This window comes from Herpailurus yagouaroundi, unplaced genomic scaffold (assembly GCF_014898765.1).
Source record: "Herpailurus yagouaroundi ecotype Mexico unplaced genomic scaffold, PumYag 192, whole genome shotgun sequence".
In the NCBI taxonomy this organism is placed as follows: domain Eukaryota; kingdom Metazoa; phylum Chordata; class Mammalia; order Carnivora; family Felidae; genus Herpailurus; species Herpailurus yagouaroundi.
The window spans coordinates 21,800,879-21,818,255 of record NW_024412423.1 but is presented as its reverse complement, the minus strand read 5'-3'; the positions used below and the strand labels follow the sequence as shown (position 1 = coordinate 21,818,255).

The 17,377-nt window shown below is 38.0% G+C and overlaps 1 protein-coding gene across 1 annotated transcript in view; it reads right to left on the bottom strand.

Annotated features, from left to right (window-relative positions):
• Positions 1–2,213: 2,213 nt before the first annotated feature.
• Positions 2,214–17,377, bottom strand: part of DDX46 (DEAD-box helicase 46) — a 72,459-nt gene continuing 57,295 nt past the window's right edge. The window contains exons 19-23 of the mRNA XM_040444505.1: positions 15,342–15,515; positions 13,498–13,716; positions 13,035–13,179; positions 5,228–5,301; positions 2,214–4,061 (exon numbers count right to left, since the gene is read on the bottom strand). Coding sequence (XP_040300439.1) covers positions 4,014–4,061; positions 5,228–5,301; positions 13,035–13,179; positions 13,498–13,716; positions 15,342–15,515 — 660 coding nt within the window. The 3' untranslated portion in view covers positions 2,214–4,013. The remainder of the gene's footprint in view (positions 4,062–5,227; positions 5,302–13,034; positions 13,180–13,497; positions 13,717–15,341; positions 15,516–17,377) is intronic.

The following is a 17,377-nucleotide window of genomic DNA, read 5'->3' as shown; positions in this document are numbered from 1 at the left end:
TCCAGTTCCCTAAAGGGGTTAAAACTTTTATTATTTTTTCTTTCAAATTCACCCCCCTCCCCCACCAAGGTTATTGCAAAATTAGAATTTCTTTTTAAAGGATACAGCTTCAAAATCATGAAGTCCTATAACGTGAAGCCATATTTGGAAGAGAATAAGGTCAAGAAAAATAATCAAAAGTAAATTCCTCAGGGCGCCTGGCTGGCTCAGTCAGTGGAGCATGCAACTCTTGATCTAAGAACTGTGAGTTCAAGCTCTGCATTGGGTGTAGATTACTTAAAAATCAAATCTTTAAAAAAAAAAAAGGAAATTCCTTGCCAGTCCTGTGATTTGATAGTATGCACTTACCTATACATCCAGCTAAGCCAGAAGGTACTTTAAAAGTGAGACCACTGATATTGTAGGGATTTTGCAAGAAAAAGTTTGTTTACAATTTTTCTTCACATTTCTACCTGAATTCCTGCCTGAGGAAATTTAAGTTGATATGGGGCAAGACAGGGAGGAGGGGAAGACCTTCAAAAACCTGCAATTGGTAACACTAGAAAATCTTTACCTAGTGAGGGAACTGTACCATCTTTAGCTCTGGAGAGCTCACCTAAGAACAGAACATATGGAAAATATTAAGATGATGATTATACTCCCAAGCTAAACGTCCAACTCCAGTGAGATTTTATTAAGGTTTTCTGATGATTTCATCACCTAAACTGAATAAAAAGCTAAGACATCCCCTCTACTTCTCCACATATATTCACTCTCTTTCTCTTTATATTTACACATTCATCTCTTTTTTTAAGGTTTTTTTTTTTAATTTTATATTTGAGAGAGAAACAGGGTACAATGCAAATAGGGGAGGGGCAAAGAGACGGAGAAAGAATCTGAAGCAGGCTCCAGGCTCCGAGCTGTCAGCACAGAGCCTGATGAGGAGCTTGAACTCATGAGCAGTGAGATAAGGACCAGAGCCAAAGTCTGACGAGCGCTTAACTGACTGACCCACCCAGGTGCCCCAACACACCCATCTTTTTTAAAGCTTAACTTCAGCTTTTCAATGCCAGAAGCAGAAGGCATGAGAAAATGCCAGTATATTCCAATTCTGACATAAAACTATGTACCAAACTGTGAAGAAATGGGAGCTCCAGATTCAAATCTAAGAGGAAGCATAAGATCTCAAGGATCACACTGGGCTAAGCTACTTATAATTCTTGCCTGCTACAAGAGCTTATTAGCATACAGGAGCACCTGGGTGGCTCACCTGAGCGTCCCAACTTCAGCTCAGGTCATGACCTCAGGGTTTCTGAGTTTGAGCCCCACACTGGGCTCGCTGCAGTCAGCCTGTCAGTGCAGAGCCCACTTTGGATCCTCTGTCCACACCCCCCCCCCCCGGCCCCTGCCCCTCCCACAGTTGCATTCTCTCAAAAGTAAACAAACATTATAAAAAACCTTATTAGCATCCACCATCTATAAAGTACTAAAAACAGTAATAATTTTACAAAACGAAGTGTAGCTTTTTACCCTAGAATTCAATTACCATTTTCCCCCTAGCTCCTAACTTAAGCATTATTTTCTCTGTCACTAAAGGACCTTAGCTGATGGTTTTATAAAGGAAAGGAGGGCACACAGGGAAAAGAGTTCACACTCAGCTAAGTTACAACTCTGGAGGCTTGGTTTTCTAGCTTGTGATTCTTCAGGCGCTGATATACTATTTAGAAGCAGATCCCATAGCTGGCTTTATGGGATTTATATGTCCCAGGTACTCAAAAGCTGGTTCTGCTCAAACAAAAACCTCCTCACATGTAGGGGTTGCCTGCCTCAAAAGAAGGATTGCAGTCTCCGGCGCACTGTGACTGCCAGCTGAACACCATTTGTACACCAACAAGGCTGGTAAGACAGGCTATATCGAACAATAAGCTTTCTAAACAGACTTGGAGACAACTTAACCATCATTGTTTCATTCCATACTTCCATTTGGTAAAAGCGAGTGTCACTGTGGCAAAATGCCAACTGCGACATGAACTATCATTTCACCTATACCCTATGTGTCTTATGCCAAATACAAACACAATCTAAGAGTAAGAGACTTCTTCAGAAAGGTATTTTTGGATAGAACTGTGTATTTTGGGTAGTGAGTTGCTAGGTACAGAGAGTATAATACTTCTCTCACATGCCTACCAATGTAAACAAAATTAGAAAAACAGCATAAAACATCTCAGCAGAGATAATTTTAGGGAAGTGCAAGTTGAATTAACTTTATTTTATAAGGAATTTAGAAAACATGAGCAAATATTGATTTTGCAGTTAAAAAAACAAATTAGTCCATACATCATTCAAATTTTAAAAATCAAAGAGTCAGTGTGACACTAAAACTGTAATAACAGAGAAATGGGTTTCACTTCAGGACAATATACTATCAGTGGTTTGTTACAACTAGATATACAAACATAAAGGTAGTAATGCTACAACAATGTAAAACTCTGAATCTCAAAGTGATCCAGCAGCCTGAAGGGAGCACCAATTGTCACCAATGTGAGAATGCCACATATTCTATCAAAAGAAACACACTATCACTAGGTAATCAAAATAAGCAAATAAATAAACTGAGGGGAAAAAAGGAGCCCAAGATGCCTGCATTTTAGAGTAAATGGTTTATTTGATTCTCTTGTTACATGTGTTTTGTCTGTTTTTTTCTTCTAAGAAAGAAAGGTAGATATGCAAGGGACCCAAGAATATTTCCCAGTTATATCTATGTTAATTTTTCAGTAAGAAAAAACTTTATATTGAAGAAATAATGATTGATACTTCTTCTCATTTTAACCAGTTAACATACTATTAAAAATGATTTGTTTTAGTATGCTTTGATTTTTTTTTCTTTTTTAAAAACTCTAAGAATATTCAGAAACTTCGCTGTCTCTTCGTTTAAGAAATATAGCTATCTATTTAATTCCTGGAATTTTTTTTTTTTTCAAGAAGTGACAACAATACAAAGTTCTAATATACCAGGAGTCTTGAAAAGAATATTGTGTGATCCAATTATAACAATTTAAATTAGAATGTTCAGGAAATATATGGGGGGTCAAAAATATAATTTATGACTTCTTGTGAACTATTTTTCACTGAGAGATGCTTAAATCTAAGTCTATAACACAGGTACCATCATGCTTGAAAATTTTTAAGGAAGAAAATTCACAACCTTTTCAACAACCTTGAAGAAAATGTGGATTAAAATTAGTAGCATGTTTATATGTACAAATGTATAAACAAACACTTTCGGGGGGAAAAGGAAACAATATTTATAGGCTACAAATCACTTTCTTTTAAGGAAGATTAAAAAAGAGTTAGTAGCTAGTCATAGAACTAGAAGCTGTGAGGAGAACTTAAAAGTGATAAATACTAAAACTTTTGCAGTGTAAAGAAATGCAAAAAACTCTTATACTACAAATCTTTAATTTTACAAAACTGAAAAGCAGTCCAACTATTGCATTTATGATGATAAAAACGGAAACAAAAACTCTGAAACATTTTGTAAAAATTCTATTATAACATTCTTAAATCCAGTTCATACTGTTCCAATGAATCAAGTAAGATTTAAGCTCGGGGAGGGGGGGGGGGGACAAAATATTAGAGAATTTTACCTTTTCTGAGGAGATCACAATTTCATTTCAAAAGGATATGGTGAGTAGGCCCCTAGTGACTTGTGTACTTTATTACCGGTGACAGAAAGTCCAAATATTTCCATTTTTTTAAACTTCTGGAATTTTATCCAGACTTTTAAAATATTGGTATTTAAACTTTACATTAAAGGGCATCATACTCTGATAACAGGCCTGCTTTAAATATAGTTTGATAATTCTGGTGGTACTTACTGAAAGAAGATTTCTTTAGCAAATACTGGTTTCATGTATTTAAAAAAATCAGCAAGACAGAATTTTAAAAATCTTAATTTACAATACATTGTAAACTGCAGACAACTGCCACATGTATCACAGACCAGCACAGGTAAAAAGTTTTTTCGAAATATTTTATAAGACTTTGTATCTTCCTTTATTTGTTGGTTGGTATGAATTTTGCTACAAAAGAAAACAAAATATACAGGGTCAGAAAGAGCAAAGGATAAAAAAAAAAGAAAAAGAAACAGGTCAAAAAAATTTCCTTCACAAACTTACAAAATTATCAGATATTTAGAACAGAAATTATTAATATTCTTATACTGAGGAAGAAAATAACTCTTCAATAACTAATCATTTGTCTGTGTTCACTGCTCTTTGACAACTATTTTGAACCAACTTAATGGTGGTGGCATCAAGGTTCTTTTTCTATCACTCCTTGGTGAAATAGTCTTAAAAGCATTTGATTTAAAGGTTGTTTTCCTTCTTTCCTCTTGTTTTATGTATCTTCTACTCTTTAAACTTTTTATTCCCCTAAAGAAAGTTCTGTAAGGGGAATTTTAGAAAAGCTCTCAAAAACACATTCAAAGAAAAAGGATAAAGTTTCCGGTCAAAGGGCCCTTGCCCAATGTACACGTTATAGGGAGTTTATAAGCTTCAACTGGCACTACAACACAGGGATGTGTTTGCCTCTTTTGGGAAGGTGGTCCATAAAAGGATGCCTTTTACAAGGCATAACTACTTTGGAAAATTATTTAGCAACACTTAAAGCTAAACTACACAACACTATAATCAGCAATTCTACTCCAAGTTATATACCCAAGAGAAAAGTATACTACTATGTACAAAAGACACATGAAAGAATGTTCACAGAAGTTATCCCTAACAACAAACAAGTAAATAACCTCAAAGTCCAATATATAAATTGTGGGTATATTCACAAATTAAATACCACATAGCCATGAAAGGGAATGAATTACTGCTACATGCAACAACATGGATTTCCTCTAAGTAATGATGAGTGGAAAGAAATTGGATACAAAAATGTACACAGCAGTTGATCCCACTTATATAGAGTTCAAATATAGGCGCAACTAATCTATCATGGTGAAAGTCAGAATACTGTTATGTTTCGGGGAGAGGGATAGTGACAGGAGGAGTATGCAGGGGGCTTCTGGAATGTTGGCATTGTACTGTGTTTCTTGATCTGGATAGTGATCGTATCAATATGCTTCCTTTGTGAAAATTCATCAAACTTTATGTTTATAATTTGTGTGCTTTTTTTTCTGTATTCATATAATAGTTCAATAAAATGTTTATTTGAACAAATCCTTGAGGTTTTCACTCACCAGCCGGATCAGTTCTTCTTTTATAAGTCTGGTGATTTCTGCCTTTGCTTTCTGCACAGCCAGTTCATTGGCACCTGGTAATAAGTGGAAAACATTATTCATGTTACTAGAATTACACTAGATGTTTATCCATGTCATGGAGATCCAGTAGGAAATACTGTAAGTGACTTTCAGAAACATTGTACTGCCTGCCAAGATAGTCTTTCAATACCTGGGGGAAGGTCATCCAATTTATACAATGGCTGCTTATTATTCAGATCACTTTTAGAGTTTCAAATGTAACCACTGGGATCACATTGCAGGTAGTGTTAAGAGTTCTTGCTATGATTAAAAAGAGCAGAGAAGGGGCGCCTGGTGGCTCAGTCGGTTAAGCCTCCGACTTCGGCTCAGGTCATGATCTCATGGTTTACAGGTTTGAGCCCCATGTCAGGCTCTGTGCTGACAGCTCAGAGCCTGGAGCTGGCTTCGGATTCTGTGTCTCCCTCTTTCTCTGCCCCTCCCTCCTCACGCTCTGTCTCTCCTTCAAAAATAAATAAATACCAAAAAAAAATTTTTTTTAATAATACATAAATAAAAATAAAAAGGGCAAAGAAAAGATGATTAGCAGTTGAGACAAACTTTTTTTTTTTAAGTCAGAGGGGTGCCTGGGTGGCTCAGTCTGTTGAGCATCCAACTTCAGCTCAGGTCATGATCTCGCAGTTCATGAGTTCAAGCCCCGTGCTGGGCTCTGTGCTGACAGCTCAGAGCCTGGAGCCTGCTTCAGATTCTGTGTTTCCCTCTCTCTACCCCTTCCCCGCTCATGCTCTGTCTCTGTCTCTCAAAAATGAATAAACGTTAAAAAAAAATGTTTTGTTTTTTTTTTTTAAAGTCAGAGAAACAAAATCTCCATGGTTTATTTATTTAACAAACACTTAATGGGCACTTATTATATTCCTTGGCGGAGGACTGGCCACATTGAAGGAGAAGTGATGACATGGATTATTTTGCAAAGGGAATCACATGGGCAATGATATAGATTAAGAAAGGCATGCTTAATTACTGAAGAGTAAGAAGTACAGTACAATTGGAAAAGAGTGTAAAAGAACACAGCAACATAGCCAAGAGGATGAGGCAATCTGGAGACACTCATTCATATAGTTACTTCAATTCAAGAAATATTAAGCAACTGCCACGTATGATATAGCGTGAGAGATACATTATATAAAGAACTCATTCATGCTCTTCATGAACTTGTAGACTATTAGAAAAACAAACTTGTAGAAACAGTACAACAGAACAAGAAGGTCGGAAATACTCTCATCAGAATGACTTCTAAATATCACTCCTTACAAAAACCTTTCCCTCACTTCTCTAAGCAGAGTTAAGTGGTTAAGAGTTGAGGAGCAAATAAAGTACGAAATAGTAAACAAGATACTGAATTCAAGGAAAAACAGGTATTATCAGCAGTGACTGGATGAAATTCAATTTTGAGGATTGCTGTAGGTGAGGTGCTCATGTGACATCTTATTGCAAGGGTCAATAAGGCCAGTGGAAATATGGATGAGAAGTAAAGGAGAGACAGAGACGAGAGAGCCATCAAAGGTAGTATTAAGGGATCTGCAGCCAAGGGGCAATGCCAGGGAACAAGTAAATCTAGATAGGTAGCACAGTGCACAACGATAAAAATGAAAGAGCTGGGCCAGGGGCACCTTGGTGGCTCAGTGGGTTAAGCATCTGACTTAGGCTCAGGTCATGATCTCACGGTTTGTGAGTTCAAGCCCCACGTTGGACTCCATGCTGACAGTTTGGAGCCTGGAGCCTGTTTTGGATTCTGTGTCTCCCCCCTCTCTGTCCCTTCCCTGCTAGCACTCCCTTTCTCAAAAATAAACATTAAAAACATTTTTAATTAAAAAAAAAAGCTAGACCAAAGAAATAGACGAGAAATTAAGAACTAGGAGTGAAATATTAAAGAATACAAGGAGAACTAGGGTTGCAATGTAGAGGACTATATGTTTATCATTCTATGTAAGAAAAACAGTTTTCTGGGGCGCCTGGATGCTATAGGTTAAGCGTCCAACCCTTGATATGGGCTCAGGTTGTGATCTCATGGTGGAGGGATCAAGCCCCACATCGGGCTCTGCATTGGGCTCCAGTGCAAATGTGGAATCTGCTTGGGATTCTCTCTTCCTCTGTGCCCCTTGCCTGCTCACATGTGTGCACGCACGCACTCTTTCAAAATCAACATTAAAAAAGAAAAAAGAAAACCAAATGAGGAAACAGTTCCCTTATTAGATGGCAATGATCTTTTTTTTTTAAAATGTTTATTTATTTTGCGGAGAGAGGTTGGCGGGGCGGGGGGGGCAGAAAGAGAGAGGGAGACAGAACATCTGAAGCAGGCTTTATGCTGAAAGCAGAGAGCCCAATGTGGGCTCAAACTCATGAACCATGAGATCATGACCTGAGTCGAACTCAGATGGCTAACCAACTGAGCCACCCAGGTGTTCCATGAAGGACCTTTTTGACCCCAGAGAGAGCACAGGGAGGAGGTCAGGCGGCTGAGGAAGAAAAGGAAGAGGAGGAAGAGAGGAGAAGAAAGAAGAAGAGGAGAAGCAAGAAGAAACAGGTTAACAACATGAAGGAAAGAGCCAGGAGTATGGCTGTGAAGTCACAGCAACATATCTAATCTAAATCCTACACCTTCACTAGCCAGCAACCACAATTTTTTTTTTTTTTTTTTTTTTTTTTTTGAGAGACAGAGAGATTGTGACCAGAGGAAGGGCAGAGAAAGAGGGACAATCTCAGGCAGGCTCTGCTGTTAGCGCAGAGCCCGATGTGGGGCTTCAAATCACAAACGGTGAGATCATGACCTGAGCCGAAGTTAAGAGTTGGAAATTTAACTAACTGAGCCACCCAGGTGTCCCAGCAACCACACATTTTAAACCTGTGGGTGCTTGAAAAGAAGAGAGGTGGATGAAAGTGAACAAAAGGGTAGAATCAAGAGTGAAGCCAGACTGAAAATTACAATAAAATGAAATTCAGGAGGAATGTATGCTACTTGACATGGTTAGTGTGAAGCTTGTTGATAGTCTATGCTGTTTTAAAAAGAAAGAAAATGACACTATCACCTAAATCCAAGAAGAGTAATTTCCCTCTTTTTGTTAGAGCCTGACCATTTTGACCAGTTTAAAGTTTTGACTTACAAAGCTTCTTTAGGTAATAGGTTACACATGTTTACAAGCTGCCATGGAAAAGAGGCATTTCCTTTCATTGGTCCTAAAACAACTCTGGCTGCTTTTAAGGGATTCTCCACTAGTAAAAAGAGAGGGTCACAAAACAGGCTATAAATTATACAGGATGGCTAGGCACATAAGTCCTTCCTGTTCTCCTTCCCACTGCCTAGTGGGAGGCCTGGAACTGCTGAGCCACACAGAGCCCCAAGGAGCCAGGCAGTATGGTCCCTCCAATTACAGAACTAAAAACAGATGACACTAGGCTCCTTCCAACACCTGTTTTCATCCTATTAGAGTTCAGTTGATTTGGCTGGAGTTTCAAAAACTAAAATATCCTTTAAAAAACTAATCATCTATGAAAATCTCAAACCTTTGGATCATTCTAATGACTAATATCGAGCTCTTAACACCACTATGGCTCTAGAATCCTAAAGATTCATTTTTGATAAGATTATCTTTTTTACAGAGAAAAAGAAGCTAGGTTAGATAATAAAAATTAGATGTTACTTCCTAAGTATAAGATGCCAGTGGGGGGAAATGCCTAGAACCATTCTAGGTGGATGGAAAAGTCAAGAAGAAGCTGTGGGCTTCTCACTTCACTTGGCAGTAGAGAAGGTATGTTCTGATAAAGTTACATGTGAAATGAATCTTGATATATAAATTATGCTAAACAAACATAATTACCTTTTAATTAAAAAAAATTACATAGAGGATCCTTTTTCAAAACAGTCATATGTCTGATTTACCTCTTTATAAGGCAGGCATTTAAAAGTATTGATTTTGGGGGCGCCTGGGTGGCACAGTCGGTTAAGCGTCCGACTTCAGCCAGGTCACGATCTCGCGGTCCGTGAGTTCGAGCCCCGCGTCGGGCTCTGGGCTGATGGCTCAGAGCCTGGAGCTGGCTTCCGATTCTGTGTCTCCCTCTCTCTCTCTGCCCCTCCCCCGTTCATACTCTGTCTCTCTCTGTCCCAAAAATAAATAAACGTTGAAAAAAAAAAAAAGTTTAAAAAAAAAAAAGTATTGATTTTGCTTTAAATGACACCCATGATATTCAAGCTTAGAATAAAAGGCTAATTCCAAGTATACCAAAAATTTTATCATCAGATTCCACTGGAGGACACTGTGTCTCCATCCCGTATGGCCTAATGAATACTGTGGTAGGAGACCCATCCAGTTCCAAGTGCAGAAAGATGTCAGCACCCCCATATTACTACACAAATAAGGAAGAGTGTCACATGATTTGCAAACACACAGTCACTGGCAGACCAAAAGTCTTTCGGGATACATAAAAGGATGCCATCTAAAACCTGACTTAATCGAAGTCACAATCACAAACAAAAAAATGCAATTTTTTCACCTTTGCCACAATTTATCATTAACTTTAACAAGTCCAAGGGGCGCCTGGGTGACTCAGTCGGTTAAGCATCCGACTTCGGCTCAGGTCATGATCTCATGGTTCGTGGGTTGGAGCCCTGTGCCAAGCTCTGTGCTGACAGGTCTGAGTGTGCAGTCTGGAGCCTGGTTAGGATTCTGTGTTTCCCTCTCTCTTGCTCCTCCCCCACTTGCACTCTTTCTCTTTCTCTCTCTCGAAAATAAACAAACACTAAAAAAAAAAAATTTTTTTTTTTAGTCCGAATGTGAGGGACACCTGGGTGGCTCAGTTGGTTAAAGTGTCTAACTTCGGCTCAGGTCATGATCTCAGCATTCCTGAGTTCTAGCTCCACATCGGGCTTTCTACTGTCAGTGCAGAGCCCACTTCTGATCCTGTCTTCTTTCTCTGCCACTCCCCTGCCCTCAAAAATAAATAAACATTAAAAAAAAAAAGTCCAAAAGTTAGAGTGCAGCAGTGAAAATGGCAGAAGCTGGAACTCCAAAAGCCTGTCCTTCCACAAAAAGTGAATAAACTTGAAAAAACTTGAAATCAATTGTATCAGAACTTTGGAAACTAAGCAAAAGTTTACAGGGACCAGGCAATCCCTTACTAAAGGAAAAAAAAAAAAAAAAAAGATCAGCAGAATCGTGGCAATAGCACTTTTCAGTGCTTTTACTTACTCTGACCCCATCTCATACCTCTGGCCAGGAAACAATTTCTACTTAGGGTAGATGGGATACACACTGCACATGTGTTTCTGTTCTTGTGGTCTTTATGCTAAGATGCCACACAAAAACAACTGAGGTCACCAATTCAAAGGAAAGTGACTAAACAGGCACAGCACTAATTAGCTTTCAGTCACATTTGTAGAATTCTTTGTTTCGGCCAGGAAAGAATCAAATCCTAATATATAAGTAAATCATCTGTACATTAAATTCAGTAAAGAACTTACCTAAAATTATAAAGTCTTCACAAAATCAAAGAAATGGCAAAATATAACAAGAACAAACTAGTGACAAACCTTATTTACAATATACTTTCAGTGGATCTAAATACCTTCCATTGATCTTTCCAACAACAACTTGAGAGCTGAGCTATCCATTATAGTACGTACCAGCCATGTATGTGGCTATTTACATTTTATATAAACCCGGCTGGCTCAGTAGGTAGAGCGTCTGACTCTTGATATCAGGGTCATTAGTTTGAGCCTCATGCAGGGCACAGAGATTACTAAAAAACTAAATTAAAAAAAAAAAAATCAAACATGAATTCCTTTAAAAGTTTTTAATAAAAATTAAGTAAAATTTACAAATTTCAGTCACACTGGCCACATTTCAAGCACTCCATACTCATCACAGAGAGTTCTATCAGACAGTACAGCTTTTTTTGTTTTTAATTTTTTTTTAATGTTTATTTATTTTTGAGACAGAGACAGAGTGTGAACAGGGGAGGGGCAGAGAGAGATGGAGACACAAAATCTGAAACAGGCTCCAGGCTCTGAGCTGTCAGCACAGAGCCCGACGCGGGGCTTGAACTCACGGACCGTGAGATCATGACCTGAGCCGAAGTCGGACGCTTAACCGACCAAGCCACCCAGGTGCCCCCAGACAGTACAGCTTTAAAGAAATCAAATAGAGAATAAGCCTGTCAAATAATACTTGTGCCAAGAAGACAAGTGGCTATAGGGCTTAATCAGATGCATAACTCAGAAAATTTATTAAGTGTTTACCATGTGCTCTGAGAATAGAGCAGATGACAAAGTCATTACATTCACAGAACTCTAGTAGGGGAGACACAAACAAGTAAAAACATACGACAATTTCCATGTGAGGAGTACTGTGAATAAAAACAACAGGTAAAGAGCTACAGAGGGGAGAAGTGGGATGAGGTAAGGCTTCTTCGTCAGAAGGGACATGCATGCCTCAAAGTACCAGGGTGGTGCCTGAGATTATACACCGTGCGGGAGAGCGGCTCCTCTGCAGCCATCAAAGCCATGTAAAGCACAAGGTACACAGACTTTCAGCTTACACAACACCTGGAATAAACCTCTCCACAGCTCCAACAATAGTATTCAACAAATATTTAGTTCATTAAATAGATGAAGTGGATCTGCCTTGTCTATACTTATAAGTCTGTCATAAAGATGTTCAGATTAAATATAAATGAAGGGAAACAAGTTGTCCTAGTATGCAGTGGAGTAATATATTAGAGGAAAAAATCAAAATGGAAACTATGTTTTGAACTCACTCATGAATGTATGAAATAAAGTTTAAAAGCAAATCCGACTGCTCTGAGATAATGCATTACTTACATACTTTGTGTTATGGTATTAACTGTCCTCTTCTAATTTTTTTAAAGATATGCAAAAACTTCTACAGGCATAATTTCAGAGGGAACATTTGCTTGAATAAACATTCATTAAGTAGACTAATATATGGATTTACTTTCTAACCTAAACTCTGCCCAGGAATGTTCTACTTTATTAGAAGTATGAACAGAGCAGTCCTTAAAATATTTGTTTTCTTTTAGAGTGATTTTCAAATCTGACCGAATCGTCAAAAATGAAAGAGCTCCAAACACAGATCAGTCACCTTTCTGTATGTAATATATTTAGTGTTTTTTAATGTTTATTTATTCTGAGAAAGATAGAATGTGCATGAGCAGAGAAGAGGCAGAGAGAGGAAAACAGAGGATTGGAAGCAGGCTCCATGCTGTCTTTGCAGAGCCCAATGTGGGGCTCAAACTCACGATCCATTAGATCATGACCTGAGCCGAACTGAGCCAAAGTCAGAGGCTTAACAAGCCACCCAGGCACCCCTTTATGTACTGAATTTTTAAATAAAGACCTTAAATGATATATGAAACTATGTTTTCTTTTTTTTTTAATGTTTTTATTAATTTATTTTGGGGAGAAAAAGAGAGAGAGACAAAGAAACAAGCTGAAGAGGGGGGGGAGAGAGAGAAAATCCTGAGCAGGCTCCACATGGTTAGCACAGAGCTGGATGTTGGGCTTGAACTCACAAACCACGAAATTACAACCAAAATCAAGAAGAGCTAGACGCTTAACCGACTGAGCCACCCAGGTGCCCTGAAATTATTTTTTTCTATAGGTATTCCTTATTTTTATCTTCTTTAGAACTGACCTAACATTCTCTCTGTGCCCTTACATCTATAATCCACTCTGACCTAACTCAAGACTGAAATTTCAAGAACCAAAGATACATACTTTCAATTGCCAAGTAAATTTTCCGCTCTCCTTCCTTAGGTTCTTTGCCAGGTGGGAAATATGTTCCTCTGATTGTAATTGCAGCTTCAGAATATTCACTGATTCTCTGCAGAGCTTCCTTAGAGGTAACTTTCCACCTAGCAGTCTAAGAAAGAAAAGGTGGGGGGAAAAATCACAACAGGATAAAAACCTGGTGTACTGACAAAGAATAGGTTGGCTAAATAATATTAAGGTCAATATTAAGATTATAATTAACTCCTTCACATCAATTCATTTAGATCCTAATGTACCTAGAATATGTTCATAAAAATAAAATTTCTACTGTTGTCTCCCTCCCTCATCAAGATAAAAAAGTAAAGTAGCTATTAAAACGTTCAAGGGTTTTAAACAAGGTATTTTTGCTCCTTAAGAAGCAAGAAATTTTACTCCGCAATTTATAAACAATGTTTAAACTGTTACTTGCCTGTGGGAAGTCATTGATCTCTAATTCTTCTTCATATCTTTTAAAAGATTCATTCTGTCCACCATCTTGCCTCTCCTCTTCTTGTTTCTCCAAAGGCACATAATTGAGCTTAGCATTGATCTTTTCAGCAAGTTGCTCTGCAATGGTTTTTGCAGACACAGTGGGAGCCAGGATGGTGCCGCCTCTGAGAATTGCATTGGTGGCCTGTTGCATCACATCCTGCAGTAAAAGAAGACCTACAGTCAAATCTCAAATGAGGGCAGAGACAAGATCTGGGATCCTACCACAAATTTTTCTCTGAAAAGCCACTAACTAATCTTTCTTTTCCTTTTCCCGTTCTCTTTTTTCTTTTTTCTTTCTTCCTTCCTTCCTTCTTCTCTCCCCTCCTTTCTTTCTTCCTTCCTTCCTTCCTTTCTCTCTCTCTCTCTCTCTCTCTCTCTCTCTCTCTCTCTCTCTCTCTTTCTTTAAGTAGGCTCTACACATAGCAAGGAGTCCAACACAGGGCTTCAATTCATGACCCCAAGATCAAGAGCCGGACACTTAACCGACTGAGCCACACAGGTGTCTCCAGAAGCATGTTTCTAATGCACAGTCCTACTCATGTGCAATTAACAGCACATATTTATAACCAATAGTTTAATATATCTATATCCCTTATTTTCATGAAAAAAAATAAAGAACATTCAACTCTTTATTAAAAATTCTACTGGATCATAGAGAATTATGTAACTGTTGATATCAAATATAGTACAATATTCTAAAATCATTTACATATTTTGTGGCTCCTAAGATATTCCTCTAAATTAGAATCTTTGTCTACTACCACCACTGAGCTCCTTCCTGCCATCATAGCAAACCCAAAATTCAATAAATTATAGTAAGTGATTGACTTACTTTTTAATTTTATTTTGCACTTAAATCTTTTTAATTTGAACCTAATTTTACTATGTGTCTAATGTGGACAGAATTCTGTGGGTAATACATGACTCATACCTCACACTTTTCTAACAGTAAGAAGGTGTAGCTATTTGGTTTCAGCAGTAACGAGTTATTAGCAGTAAGAATTCCAGAGGATATTAGATTAGGTGCTACAACCCCTGTTTTCAGAGGAAGTACAGGCTTCAGTGTAGTAGACATTTCATGGTAACTCACTGGCTCAAAAACAAATACAGAAACCTGAGGCTGTAAGCCTTGATCCTGGCTGCCTCACTGAGTCGGTCCACTAGCCTCCCTCTGGCTTGGTCCTCCCAACTTACAGGGTGCTACAGTCCTGAACCGATCCACCTGCTGGACAGAGGGCCCTGCTGATCCAAAACCTCAAAATCTTCAAAACAGTTTTATAATTAACAGACTATTCTTTGGGAATACTATGAAAATTTACTCTTAATTAAAAATTAATAATTTTTAAAAATTAATAAAAAAGCCCCCAAGAGAAAGATGGCATGTGAAATATTTAACACATTTTCCAGTTTTAAGCTCATGTTATTATGAGTTATGTAACTACGTATTTATATTTCCAAGGAATTGTTTGTGTGCCCAACACCCCACCCAATAAAAGTGGATCAAGAAATAAAAAGTGAGTTATTTCTGTAACATTTTGGTAAGATCAATCGGAATATTACTTTAGAAAAACTATCTACAGCTAACATGCTTCAGTTAGGGCTTTCAAAATAGGCATTAAGACCTCAGTTAACCATACTAGAGGAATCATCCAAATGCAATATTTAAATAATTCTGTATTTAGATTAATGTTAAATTCCCACTAACTCAATGTCTAGGACAATCTGTTCACCGGTGCTGACATAAAAAGTACTCAGTAAAACTCGGAACAAATTACTTAATACCTGAGACTCAATGCCCAAATTCTTCTGAGCATTGATTCTAAGAGCCAGTCTCTTAGCTATTTCTAATTTCTCAGCATTTCCCGCAGTTGGAGCAGGAACACTAGATGTTCCAGGAGCAGCCATATCTTTTACTCTCTTCTTTGAATTAAACATACTTTCAATTTGTTCATCAATCTAAATAAGAAAAAAAGGGATTAATAAAAATTAGATTAAAAATGCAAATTCAGATAGATCTACAGAAAATAATAAAGAATATTTCCATCAAATGACTAGAATAAGACAGTTGTATTTATGTTAATTCAACCACACAGATCAACAGGAAAATATATCAGCTATTTGTTAAGAGTGGCATATTTCATTTTAAAAATTCAGTTATCTATGGCAGGAAAAAAAAAAAAATAGAATGGGAAAGGGAGGAGAGGGGAGGGCAGGGAAAGAAAACAGAAATACAACACTATGTGAACCAGTTAAGCAGACTCCCAAGCGGTCCAGAAAATACATCCTAGTTCAGCAAGTGAGAAACATGTGGTGTCAAGACAGAGCATCCAACAGGATGCAGCTGAGATGCTTCAAGGCTCAGGCCTTGAGGCCAAATTAAATTGCAGTGATAGGTTGGAAAAAGGGCAGTAACTCCAGGTCAGTGGGCCACTAAAAATACAGTTAATAGTTCTCAGGGAGAATGGTACATGTTCCTATGGTGGGGCTCCCAAAATCCTCCCCAAATTCTAAAATGTAAATGGTTCTGCCTTAAAAACTGGTTAACAGGGATGCCTGGGTGTCTCAGTTGGTTGAGCAACCGACTTTGGTTTAGGTCATGATCTCAAGGCTTGTGGGTTCGAGCCCAAAGTCAGGCTCTGCACTGACAGCTCAGAGCCTGGAGAATGCTTCGCACTCTGTGTCTCCCTCTCTTTCTACTCCCGTTTGTGCGCGCTCTCTCTTTCAAAAATAAGTAAACATTTAGGAAAAACAAAAAAACCTCTGGTTAAAAGAATCAGAAAAGAAGGTTTTATTGCTTTATTCCTTTTGAACTAAAAAACAGGAAAAAAGGAAGGTTGGTTTCCCTATCAAAGCAAGAACAATGGGTGAACACCTCAGCTCTCCAGGAGCCACATAAGTCCAACTGCCACTGTGTCATACTGAAGCTTGACATATCTACTTCATAAGCTATTTGCATCTCCTTTTAATAATGCCTTCTGCCCAACAATGACTACTGACTATGCCAACTACAGAGATGTAAATCCCTTTATATACTTAAGGTAGGCTAATAAGGCCTTATCTGGTAAAACTCAAATGGAGAGCAGAACTTGTTTAGGGTTTTAAAAATTAACTGGGTTAACTTACAAAGTTCTTCGAAATCAAAACAATCAACTTAACTTCCATTTACAATACTTGTTATCTAACAAGGAAGTTTTAGTTATCAACTAATATAAACTTAACATTCAAGTGAATATCTTTTTTTTTTTTTTTAATGTTTATTTTTGAGAGAGAGAAAGAGTATGAGCTGGGGAGGGGCAGAGACAGGGGGAGACACAGAATCTAAAACAGGCTCCAGGCTCCAAACCGTCAGCACAGAGCCCAACACAGGGCTTTAACTCACAAACTGTGAGATCATGACCTGAGCAAGTCAGACGCTTAACCAACTGAGCCACTTAGGCACCCCCCAAAAATAAAACTTTTAAATTAAATAGGATGGGGAGCCCGGGGGGGCTCAGTCGGTTAAGCGTCCGGCTCTTGGGTTTTAGCTCAGATCATGATCTCACAGTTCATGAGTTTGAGCTCCATATCAGGCTCTGTGCTGACAGTGCAGAGCCTGCTTGGGACTCATTCTCTCTCTCTCTCTCTCTCTCTCAAAATAAATAAATAAACTTAAAAAAAAAAAGATACATGGCATTAAATTCCAAAACACACAAAATCAACAACAAGTACTGTGTATGATGCTAGCTTTTATTCACTTTAGTACTTTAAGTTGTTTATAAAAATTAACCAAGGAATCAATCGACATATTTCATATGAGATTTAAAAAAAAAATGTTCAAA